At 42.4% G+C, this 12,561-nt stretch overlaps 2 protein-coding genes across 2 annotated transcripts in view; one reads left to right on the top strand and one right to left on the bottom strand.

Annotated features, from left to right (window-relative positions):
• Positions 1-5,933, bottom strand: part of LOC118419073 (transmembrane protein 33-like) — a 13,171-nt gene extending 7,238 nt beyond the window's left edge. The window contains exons 1-6 of the mRNA XM_035825344.1: positions 5,790-5,933; positions 4,505-4,600; positions 3,493-3,587; positions 2,762-2,949; positions 2,105-2,172; positions 1,555-1,688 (exon numbers count right to left, since the gene is read on the bottom strand). Of these exons, the coding sequence (XP_035681237.1) occupies positions 1,555-1,688; positions 2,105-2,172; positions 2,762-2,949; positions 3,493-3,587; positions 4,505-4,588 (569 nt within the window). The 5' untranslated portion in view covers positions 4,589-4,600; positions 5,790-5,933. The remainder of the gene's footprint in view (positions 1-1,554; positions 1,689-2,104; positions 2,173-2,761; positions 2,950-3,492; positions 3,588-4,504; positions 4,601-5,789) is intronic.
• LOC118419072 (phosphonoacetaldehyde hydrolase-like) overlaps positions 5,835-12,561 on the top strand; it is an 8,221-nt gene continuing 1,494 nt past the window's right edge. Inside the window, exons 1-6 of the mRNA XM_035825343.1 lie at positions 5,835-5,964; positions 6,627-6,839; positions 7,491-7,647; positions 10,473-10,702; positions 11,532-11,603; positions 12,129-12,377. Coding sequence (XP_035681236.1) covers positions 6,630-6,839; positions 7,491-7,647; positions 10,473-10,702; positions 11,532-11,603; positions 12,129-12,317 — 858 coding nt within the window. The 5' untranslated portion in view covers positions 5,835-5,964; positions 6,627-6,629 and the 3' untranslated portion in view covers positions 12,318-12,377. The remainder of the gene's footprint in view (positions 5,965-6,626; positions 6,840-7,490; positions 7,648-10,472; positions 10,703-11,531; positions 11,604-12,128; positions 12,378-12,561) is intronic.

Here is a 12,561-nt window from a genome sequence, read left to right as displayed (position 1 = left end):
AAAGAAGTATAAATGTGTACTGTGTAAAATCTTATTGAGTACAGACTTTTGCTAGCTGTAAGTTTCTGTATATTACTGTGTCACTTGTATATATAGCAGAGAACAGTCTAAGGCGTCACTGAAACAGAAAGAAAATATTGTCTTGATCACATAACATCTTACTAGTACCAACAAAAAGCAAAAATCTACAAAAGTTCAGGTGTGACATCTTGCCAACTGCTTTGCTGATTGTTTAACAGTTAGCTACAATCCGTTGTTTTCTACTATTCTTTGGAAATGTATGTTTTAATGTATTAGAATCCGATCCATCTTTTCAACTTGTACGATATTTTTACAATCAAAAATGCCCTGCATAATGCCTCGCATCGGCTCAAGCACAGTGCACCATTAAACTATCTAAATTCTCGTCAATCCCCACACACTGGTTTTACTAAAAAAACTATATACCGTTCCTTGGAAATATGTTTCAATGTGTCCGAATTCATGATCACTATCTTTTCAAATTGTACGTTACTCTTACGATCGAAAATGTCCTGCAGGACCTCCTGCAGCTGCATATATAGACGCACGCCCCCCTCCCACCCGCACGTAAACTGTTCCAATCGTTGCACAATAAACTTGACTGTATACCCTCCACAAAATCTTTCGTCAAATGTCGTGCTCATTTTACTCACATGACACTACGCCTTAGAATGTAATGTTATATTTTAATACATCCGAATTCCAGAAAGATAACTTTACAAACTGTACCAATTTCTGTACGATAAAAATCTCACCTCCTCCGCACCGTCAACGCCCGTGAGGGTATTTACCGGAATAACCCGAAATGACCCGGAATAACCCGGAATAACCGTAATATTTCTTGTTCCCATGGCCATATATACATTATTTTATGCCAAAATATTGCATTCTGCGATCTTAACTTATCAAAGCACACTGTATTTCGGTAGCTTTCATCCTTTATTAAGGTTATTCCGGGTTATTCCGGGTTATTCCGGGTTATTCCGCTAAATACCCGGACCCGTCAACGCTATCGCAAAATGAACCGTGCGATTTAACGACAACTCCTCAAATGTTACATGACCAGTGTTTTACTGCAAATCAAGAAACATTTTCCTTTCCTAGACTTTGCTAATGAGCGCTGCAATGTTTTCTGTACGAGTAGAGGTCATGGATAAACAGTATTCTTACAACGTTTATTTGAAGGGCTAAGAAGGGCTGAGAATTGTCGTAAAAACGCACGGTACATTGCGTTTATTTGAAGGGCTGAGAAGGGCTGAGAATTGTCGTAAAAACGCACGGTACATTTTGCGACCATAGCAGACCCATCCAAGGACGAACCATTAAACCGGGGACAAAGCCGGGCGCCTGCGGCGCCCCGGCAAAAACAAATACGTTACGCGAAATAAGTTACGCAACTCGATATGATATTGGAAAATCATATCCAGTTGTATGAGTAGCTATTATTTGGCATATCTTATAACCTGAATGTCTGATGAGTGATGACTTTCATCGAGGAAACAAACAAGCTTCCTGACCACAAGAACAACTCACCCAAACACCATGAAGACCACTGCCGGCATCAGGAAGATCTCTGTACAGGCGATCAGGCGCAGGATGTCCTGCTGCCTGGCAACCAGCTTGTCGAGTAACGAACGTAGAAACTGTCCCGCATTCGGGCCCTGGATCTGTTCATGGAAGACGAAACACCTTATATTACAGGCTGTAGCACATGCTTGTCAAAACACTAAAATCAAAACATAGTAAACTTTGCATCTCAGTTTATAGCAAAATTACCAACTCATATTTATCTAAGGTTCTGTCTATCAAATATCAATTCATAGTTTTGTTTAAATACCTTATCAACATAACTTCATAAGACTATGTACAGTCGTTGATGAAAGCAGATGCTTCTTGGTTTCTTGCATGTTGTTGCTTTTTTTTCCTTTTGAGTTAGAGAAACAGTAACCTGACTTAATAATGCTTCTAGCTAATAGCAGGGCTCCACTGATGCTTCAAAGAGCTCCATTTGGACCTGGAGCTTCCCTTAGAGCCCTGGACAGTTGGAGTTTGTGTTACATAGACTGATACTAACAGGACTCACATTAAGTAATGTCTTGGTGAAGGCTGTGGCATGGAGTAGGGCAAACAGGAACACAGGCATAAGAATCACTGGGACATGTGGGTTAAGGACAAAAAGGTAATTTTTGGAGTAATTGCTAAATGACACATATCACTACTTCTACTTGTAAATTGGTTGATAAAACTGAGATACCTGATCTTTAGAAAATCATGGAAAGAAGTTAGAATAGATAACATTTCAGAATATGACATCAAAGATTACTGGAGATATTGTGCTTCTTTGGGGAGTTAGTAGGTGCAGACAGATCCAAATGAAGATGAGCACTATTATTACTAGCAGACTTGAAAATCTTTTGGACATCCTTGCAATTGGGGAAGAGGGAAGCATGTATGCCACAGAAAGATTACTCTTCTAACATCACCCCCCCAAAAAAAGAGGAAGAAAAATATAACATCACCAAAAAAAAGAACAATATGACATATATCAAAAGACAGAAGGGTTGGATGGGTGCTCTGTGGCACTTTGCAAAAGATATTTGTAAATGGGAATGAGTTGACGAAGATGAGGAAAAAATTACTGTTCTAAGTAATCTAACATCACCAAAAAAGGAGAAAAAAATTGACAGATTTAAAGCTACAAGGTTTGGTTGAGTGCTTTGTGGCACTTTGCAAAGGATACTTGTGAAGGGGAATGAGTTGACGAAGATGAGCGCGAAGAAGAGGTAGTGCGCGCTGTCCTCCAGGACCAGCTGAGCAAAGAACTCCCTGGTGAGCTGCGGGCGGGGCAGTCTCTGGTGCAGCCGCAGGACACTGGTGATGGCACTACTGATCAGGGCGCGCTGGTAGCAGCCGTACGCAACATGCATACTGTAGGGGGAAAAACAAGACGAGTTTAAGCACTTTAACAACAATGGAACAACAGTCGATACACAGCAGGGTGATCTCTGGTGCAGCCGCAGGACACTGGTGATGGTGCTACTGATTAGCGCACATTGGTAGCAGCCGTACGCAACAAGCATACTGTAGGGGGAAGAGCGAGAGTTTTACTTCAACAATGATGTTACAACGGAGCAGGGTGCTTTCTGGCACAGCTGCTAAAATCTTGTGAAGGCAGCTATAGGCCTACAAGTAAGCAAACTGCAGAAGGAAAAGATACAATTAGAGATAAAACAATAACAAATTAAGGCTCCACAAACCATAATATCATAATCATCCACTGGGTGAGTCATCCCTTTTAGTTGAATACTGTGAGTATGCCACAAAAGAACACCCTAGTAGTAATGATCCTTCTTAATCAAGTTGCCATTAAAAAATTCATTTGCTTAAGTATGGTTAGCCCTCGCCTGACAGGAACAACATACAATAAACTGGATAGAATGAGTCAGTTATCCTGAACACATAGATACTCACCCTAACAACGGTATGGCATACAGGAGGGAACATCCCACGGTGAAGACTCGACTCAACCACAGACCAGCATCCACCTTATGGGACATCATGTAGCTCTGGAACAAACAATAAAATTCTGTCTCTTGGAATAATTTCATCTGCTTGAGCTACATCAGATGAGCTTCTGCATTGTAGGACATGTAAATCTATAGCTGTCTAAAGACTGCCCTTATTTGTACACTCAAAATCAATAATATTACATATGTATCATCAGCATGCCATCATGACTGTAACAAAGAAGTAAAAATATGGGGCCTGGCCTGTATTAAAAGTCTAAAGGCTGTCAGACAATCAGAGAATTTGTACCACCAGAAGAAAACATTTTGCTGATTGTCTGACAGCTGGTTAAAACTCTCTCCAAGCAGAGGTTTGGCTCTGGCTGTGTTTGATGTGATTTTTGTTTGTTTGTTTGTTTTATCGGGCTTTCTTTTCTGTGCCGTGTTCTTTATGTCTCAAGATTGAATCCATGACTGGCTACACCACCTCCATCCTGGAAGACCGTGGTTTGGCCGTGAGACATAAAGAACATGTTACAAAGTAGAAATCCCAATAAAAACAACAACAACAAAAAACATGTCAAAAACTGCCAGGGCTAAACCTTTGCTTGGAGAGTACGTTGGAGGCCAAGCGCACAAAAGTAGAAACCTCAGCCCGGTTTAGCAGAATTTGGACCAAAGGTATAATTACAGTGGCCATCAAGGAGGCTCTGCCTGGGAGAATGAAGTACATAAAATAAATGCATTTCAGTTCACTGGGATTTAATTTCGCGGAAGCAGGAAAATGGAGTGTTCGCGGTGGTTTTGAATTCGCGGTAGCGCCATCTCGCAAACTCATCAACAGTACTGTACTGTAGTCGCACACTGTATTATGAATATATGCGGTGGTTTTAAGTTTGTGGTTTAGCAGCCAATGCGAAAACTGTGACTATAAAACCACCGTGAAAGTTTCTGCATTTACAGTAACATGTACATACCACCACCCCTTGTTGTGGCTGTGAGGAGTCAGTCCCAGCATCCCCTGCTCCAGTGGAACCACTACCAGTGGTACTGTCAGCCATTCTGTATCGGATCTGTTAATACAAATATGTGGATCAGTCATGTACATAACTGCTCAACCGCAGTCAGTAGTCACGTCAAATACCCTGGGAAAACGCAGACTCCTACAACCGCGCACATGGTTTACCGATCCCCGTAGCATCATGCACTGTAGTCTCTTACTGCCATGGAAAAATGCGTATAGATCAAAATGCGGTTTTAAAATTGCGGTAAAGTGGCCGCCGCGAAAACTGCAAACATTAAAGGCGCCCAGAGCAGTTTTTTTTGTATTTCTAATTTTAATTTTCAAGTCATTTTACACACAGTAAGGCTAAATAAGATTATCTCATTGCATATCCACCTTCATTGAGCAAAGTTGAGACGTCGTTGGGTGGTGAGAAGTCATTGAAAATCTGAGCGCTGCACGTGTCATTATTTCAAATTTCTGAACGTGACCAATGAATCCCAAACGCCTCCAGAGATATCGTCACTTGTTCGAATATGGTTTCGATTTGCGAACGGGCGAATCAGATTCAATTCTTCGGGTGACCTCACGCGTTCTAAAATCGCCCTTCGAAAATCACCAAAAATTACCGACAGGAAACCGTTAGTGGCTCAATCCTGTGCTGATTTATTGACGGACCCAATAACTCAAAGGCGGCCGTTTGCGGCATGTTTTTGCATCCTTTTAAACGCTGAAAGTAAGAAGTATGATGATACAAATGTGCTTAATATTGTTGCAGTAATATTGTTCCGATTGTCTTATCCAGAATATTTTTAGTTTAAATGCTCTAAAAACTGCTCTGGGCGCCTTTAAACCACCGCGAAAGATTTTGCATTTACAGTAATATACCTGTATAATGCTCTTGGTATTACAAACAAGTGCATGCAAGTCCAGAGAAGCATAGGCCTTTCTCAAATTCTTATGATTACAAACAAAGACAATAGCTAATTTTACAACACGTTAAGGGAAGCATAATGTACATTGCTTATCGCGCATCTGTATCGATGTACTGCGGGCTATATAATCAGGGATGGAGATTATGATGATGATGATGATTTAAAAAAGATGTTGAGTCACGAATTGCTTCTAATCAGCAGCAAGAAAATATTCTGCATGAGAATAAAAACGCTTGTTTTCAGATCGTACTCTCTCTTTTCGACATCTGTAAGTAATCAGTAAACCCTACATAACATCTCTACCCTACAAAACGGGTTACTTACAGTAGAATTCGGCAGATATTTGGGAATATTCGAGAAAAATTGGCCGGCTCCGAATATTTACAGCATGCTAATGACGTCACAGGTCAGAGGTGGGAGTTCAGAGGTCGGAGTCTAAAGGTCGTCTCGCCGGTACATGTGGTGTGTGGTGCTGGGAAGTTTGGATAATTTTTGACAGGTAAGGGACGGAGTTCAAGGGCAAATACCCATGATTACAAAGTCTGTATTTCCTGTTATCCACCCAATGCTATGGGTACCGACCACAGCGCCGGGATTCGAACTCGCGTCCTTGTGGTCCAGACAGCTCAGCAAACGTGTCCTCCAAGCAGATGATGAGCAGGGCCAGGGAGATCGTAAAAAATGTCATTCTCAAACTTGACCCGCCCGTTTTCCTGGCTCACCAAAACGGGGCAAGTTAGGAATGTCTCGATCTTTGCTGTGACGCTGTGACAGAAGGTCAGACTAGACGTCCCGACGCTATTCAAGCAGATAAATAAATAAATAAATAAAAAACTTGCAGACCTGGCCCCTCCCCCTTTGCTCTAATAACGTTACATTTATACCTTTATAAATGCATTTGATATGATTTGCTGACTGGTTAAAAACATAGGAACGCAAACTAATCTTATATCAGATTTCATTTATCAATCAATCGATCAAACAGTCCATCACTAATCTTCTTGCACATTTTATATTATTATTATGATTGTTATCTTTTTATTCAGTCAAGCAAGTAAAGAATTAGAACCTCCTTCACTTGAGTTAAGCAATCAACCTTAAGGATGGATCTAGTTTTTGAGACCACACACTGATACTTTCTTGGTGATGTTTGCTGCACAGAAGATGGCTTCACCTTGGTCCAACCCCCGTATGCAGTACTCCTGTATGAGGAGGTACCGAGGTCCAGTCAAACTGGTGGTACTGGACTGGGCAGGGACCGTCATCGACTATGGGGTGTGCGCGCCCGCACTGACCTTCTCGGAGATCTTCAAGAACGAAGGTGTGCCCATCTCCAACGAGGAGGCAAGGGGGCCCATGGGAGCACACAAAAGGGTGAGATCAGATTTCCAAAAAAAATATAATATATGACACCCAAACAAAACTACAGCAGATTTGCTTCCTGAAAGTTTGTTTTAAACTTGAGCATGCTGAATTCTGTATTTCCTGTGGAAGCAAATAAGAGATTCAACAAAATTCAAGTTATGGATCTTTAAATCCGAAATCCTTTAAGGAAATCATCTGGTTTGATAAGTTTGGACAAGGAGGTACTAAAAGGAAGGTTTAAGCTCCCAGGTTTGGGGTAGATTGTGATACATAATGCAAATCCAAGCCTGTCTCTTTACTTAGTGAAAATGTGATAAGCCATGAAATTTAAGTTATTATGATTGTCAATTACTTAGTGTAAAGTGTTTTAGTTACTTTGTATTAAATTAACCTCCATGAAAAATGGAGGTAAAGTTTTTGGTGTGTCTATGTGTGTGTGTGTGTGTGTGTCTGTCTGTGTGTGTGTGTTTGTGTTTCTGGATATTTGTGGTCAGCATAACTCAAGAACCTCTTGTTTATTCATTTTTCCCGTGACCTCCCCCACTCCACTGGACCTCTGGAAAGAGCGGCTAAGGCCGACAAGGCCATTCCAGTCTAGATAAAGGTTTTTGATAGATTGATTTCCCATACTGATGCCTGCATCACCCCGTCATCTATCAGGTTCACATCCAGCGTGTTCTGGAGAACGAGAGCGTGAGGGGGCGGTGGATCCAGAAGCACGGCGGACCCCCCACGGAGGAGGACGTGGATCGCATGTACGCCAACTTTGTACCCATGCAGCTGTCCGTCATGAAGAACTACTCCACCATGATACCAGGTAAGGCAGATGTAGGAGTAAAGACTAAAATGTGATGACAACTGACAGGGCTCGAAATACTGGGTGCATGTGCACCCAGGTGCACCCAAAATTGGAGCTGTGCACCCAATTATTTTCTGTGCACCCTGTGCACCCAATATTTTCTTAGGTTTATGTATGTAAAGATATCAAAGTATACTAGGGCCCTGACGTTATTTACTGGGGGGAGGGGGCTGGTGCAAAATAGGTCTGGTAAAAAATTTTTCAATGGCCCCCCCCCCTGCCCCAAAAATTTTTTCAATGGCCCCCCCCTCGCCCCAAAAAAATTTTCAATGCCCCCCCCCCCTCCAATTTTTCCTTACCTTTTCCATTACACACAGTCTGTCATTAAATAATATAGCAATAACAATAGCGGTAGCATTGTTTGAACGTGACGACGATCGGCCCGGGGTGTCAAGACCCGCGCGTCAACAAATTACGCACGTTGGAGTCCTGCTGGGGCATATGTTATCTCCCAAAATTTTACAACAGCCGAGTTTTCATGTAGCACTTGATGTTGTTACACTCACGCTGCAACGGTTATAAGACTTACCTTGTCTGATATCACTTCTCCAATCTACGTGAAAAAAAGTCTCTGGTAACGTTTAATACGCAAGATCACGAAACTGAACGTTTCCGCCAGACCGACGGCTAGCTGTTAAAGGCCGTCCAGGGATCGGAGGGCCGAAGGCCCGACCGGTCTCGGGGGTTAGGGGCATGCTACCCGGGAAATTTTGATATTTTTGACCCTCTAAAACGAAATTTCCCGCATTCTGTGAGGCAAAAAAATTTGGATTTTGTGCGTCCACATCAACAAAGAGAAAAGCGGGCGGGGAGGGGCGGGGCGGTAATCCAACTTCGGCGATCTTTTCCACCACACATGTACGAAATTTACACAAAAGAAAACAAATTAATGTTGTAGATGGAAGAGACTTGGGTACATTTTAGCGATATCGTTTCGAAAACCGCTTCAAGACTGCTTCAATCTTTCCAAAACGGGAGTTATTTCGGCCAATTGCAACCTACAAACTTGCCAAAAAAAATTCGCGCCACCATGACGTCATATGCAGCAGAGAGCCCGCTGTCACGAAAGTAAACATCGTAATGTTTTATCCCGTTGCCGTCCGTGAACCATTCTGTATACAAAGAACAGATGCACGCAGGATTGATATTTCTACCAATTTTAGTTTCTATAGTTTTCTTAAACTTCGTGCGAACATGGAATCACACGACAGAGGCGGCTGCAGAAAAGTTCTCAGTATGGGGAGGGCGAACTATATCAACGTAATCCTTGGGGGTCCGGGGGCATGCTCCACCGGGAAAATTTGGAAATCTTGACTATCTGAAACGGTCTTTCCTAAATCTTGATGGGCAAAATTTGCTGGCAGACTAAGCTTTAAGTTTAATAGCCTTTCTATTAGAACTTCACATGGTTTTGAGGGCGACGACGCCCCCAACGTATTTCCACAATTTCGAGCGCCGGGCATGGCACGAGCCGTCGCAAGGTAGGTCTGGAGAAATGTCATTCAAATGATGAAGTTTGGACCCTCTGAGACACGATTTTCTGCATTTTGAGGGATAAACTTCGCTGGTAGACTATGCTAAATGTAATGACAATTTTCTGTCAGAGGAAGAGACTTTTGATGGCGACGAGCGCCGAAGTGTTGTGTGCGCCAGAGGCGCAAGCCGTCGCAAGGGACGTCCAGAGAAAAATTGAAATCTTGACCATCTGAAACTTCATTTCCTGCATTTCAGGGGCACATTTTGGTAGTATTTATCAAGGCCCCTCAGGCAATTTTTTTTCAATGGCCCCCCCTTCGGCTCAAAAATTTTTTCAATGGCCCCCCCCTCGGCTCAAAAAATTTTTCATTGGCCCCCCCCACCTATGCACCAGCCCTCCCCCCCCCGATAAATATCGTCAGGTCCCCTAGTATACATCATATTCTTGACATCTATTAAAGTGTTAGAAAGATAACAAAAATGTCTGTCATGGTACTTGTTTAAGAATTTGATAGCTTGTAACTAGGTTTTGCTATTAGGTTATTACTTAGATTTAAGTGGTGCACCCAAAAAAATTTTGGTGCACCCAATTTTTTAAGCTGGGTGCACCAGTGCACCTAATCCCAAAAATGAATTTTGAGCCCTGACTGATATATGGGGCTGTTCAGATTTGTTACTTTGTGAAAATGTTATAAGCCATCTCCCATACTGATGCCTGCTTCACCCCGTTATCTATCACCTGTCCATCAGGAGGAGCTACTCCACCATGATACCAGGTCAGGCAGAGTTAGGAGTAAAATGTGAAGACAACTTGAATATGTTAGTTCAGACTTGTTTGAACCATGGGCAAAGTGGAGGAATTCAAAAGACTAGGACATGTGTAAAGTGAGCCAAATGGTTAAGGTAGTCAGCCAGATGAGGTCCCATGCTTGACTTGTTTGAGGAGAGCCATACCTAGAGCATAGTAAGGACCCACCTCACTTGCGGGAAGGAGTAGAGGTCCTTCCAGGTGTGTATAGATCAAAATTGAAGGTCTGAGGCAGGTTGTGTACAGAAACTGCTGTGTTCAGTAATGTATGTCTGACTCCGGAGCCACCAAGAAGCCTGTGGTACAGGTAGATATACACACACAAACACATACTTAATGTCCAGTTTGACGTCTGTTGTTCCCCATCAGGCGAGGGTTAGTACAACCCCCTTAAATCTTCATCTGCCAAGCGAAGCCAAGATTTCTAAAGGCAGTTTGCCAGTTAGGAAAAAATAAAGAATAAAAATATTAAGCATCTAAACCCGTGTCCCCGTCCCAGGTGCCGTGGACACAGTGAACCAGCTCAGAGAGAAGGGGATGAAGATCGGGTCCACGACTGGCTACACCACGCCCATCCTGGACGACCTGAAGCCGGTCGCTGCCCAGCAGGGCTACGAACCGGACTTCTACGCCGCAGCAGACATGGTCCCGCAGGCGCGCCCGTGCCCTTATATGGTGTGGCTGAACGCCATCAAGCTAGACGTGCATCCGATTGAGGCAGTTGTGAAGGTATGCTAGTTTTCTATGTTAAGGATGGCAGACTGTATTTGCCATCTTGACATAGGTTCTAAGCACACACACAAATACAAATACACACTCACACAAATACACACGCACAAATACACACTCACACACAAATGCACACGCACAAATACACACTCACACACACTTACATACATACAAATACACACACTCATTCACATACCAATACACACTCACACATACAAACACACACTCACACACACATACAAATACACACTCACACCCATACAAATACACACTCATACACAAAAAACACACAGTCACACACATGCAAATACACACTCACACACCTACCAGTACATACACTCACACATACAAATACATACACTCACACATACAAATACACACGTACACACATACAAATACACACTCACGTACAAATACACACATTTGCATACAAATACACTCACATACAAATGCACACTCACACACATACAAATACACACTTAAACGCTCACACACATGATATATACACACACACATCACACACACATTCAAGCACACACACAAACATACATAGGCACACACGCACAAACATTCAAACACATGACACACACACACAAACATTCAAACACATGACACACATACACACACAAACACTCACACATTGCCTCCTTGACACACACACCACACTTACTCACACAAGACGAAAACAGTACTCCAGTCCTTTGGATTATTGAAGTAAAAAATGTGACAGACAAAGCAGTACTCTGCTCCCTTGAGGCAGAGTAGAGATTCTGATTACATTCATGAATGTGTTCTGAAGATATGACAAAATGCACAATATTTATTCCAGGTGGATGACACGGTAGATGGAGTGAAGGAGGGAACATCAGCAGGATGCTGGGCTGTGGGCGTGGCAAAAACGGTATGTCTAATTTCCTATCTATTCTATTTATACGGTCTGACAGTAGATTCATTATCTTTTGTGATGTTTTTATTTTGCAGTAGGAGGAAAAGGAGGTTGTTGATGTGTTTTAGATTTGCAGTTGAAATAGTTATGTAGCACACTAGTCTAGTGATACAAGGGAGACATACATGTACTGTACTTGAATTCATGCAAGAGAGGTACTAATAACTGCAAAACCTGCAAAAATATAACCATTGTGAAACCTTCAAGATTTACATTATCCCATCTAACCATGACCATATGTGGTGCGTATTCATCCCAACCATCTTTCTTTGTCATAGAAGTTGGCTGGCAAAGATTTAAGGCATAATGATATCTACATTTTAAGTGCAGAGAAACAAATTTGACATTTCTTTAATTTGACTTTTAAATCTGGCATTTAAAGGTCAAGAAATAGAATTTATTGTAAAGGTCAAAATGTTATTGTTTATTGTTTTCCCGATCACACCAAATTGACCTTTCACCCTTGCCCCTGGTTGCTAGGGTAACTATGTGGGAGCCACAGAGGAGGAAGTGGCGGCCATGAGCCAGAGTGAGCTGGACAGGAAGCTGCAGCGAGCCTACGACACTCTGATCGACTCCGGCGCTCACTACGTCATCGACAGCATTGTGGACCTGCCGGATGTTATAGCAGACATCAACCGACGCTTGGCAGCCGGGGAGAGGCCTTGATTTTTTTGAAAATTTATTGTCCAATCACTTCCGAAAATAATTTCATCAGGTTGGTAGAATGTAGGATAAGTCTTGTACACAACCAGGATGTTCTTACTGTGCTTACTGTCTTACATTTTGGTGTCTATCAGACACCTTCCTCAGAGCTTCAGACTGGAGTTTTGGTTCTCACCGCTATATGTAAGCACAGTATGTACATCCTGGTTGTGTACAAGAATTCTCCTATATCCTATGTCCAATCAGA

This window comes from Branchiostoma floridae, chromosome 7 (assembly GCF_000003815.2).
Source record: "Branchiostoma floridae strain S238N-H82 chromosome 7, Bfl_VNyyK, whole genome shotgun sequence".
NCBI classification, from domain to species: domain Eukaryota; kingdom Metazoa; phylum Chordata; class Leptocardii; order Amphioxiformes; family Branchiostomatidae; genus Branchiostoma; species Branchiostoma floridae.
The sequence above is the reverse complement of the archived record's forward strand: the minus strand, read 5'-3'. Positions and strand labels throughout refer to the sequence as shown.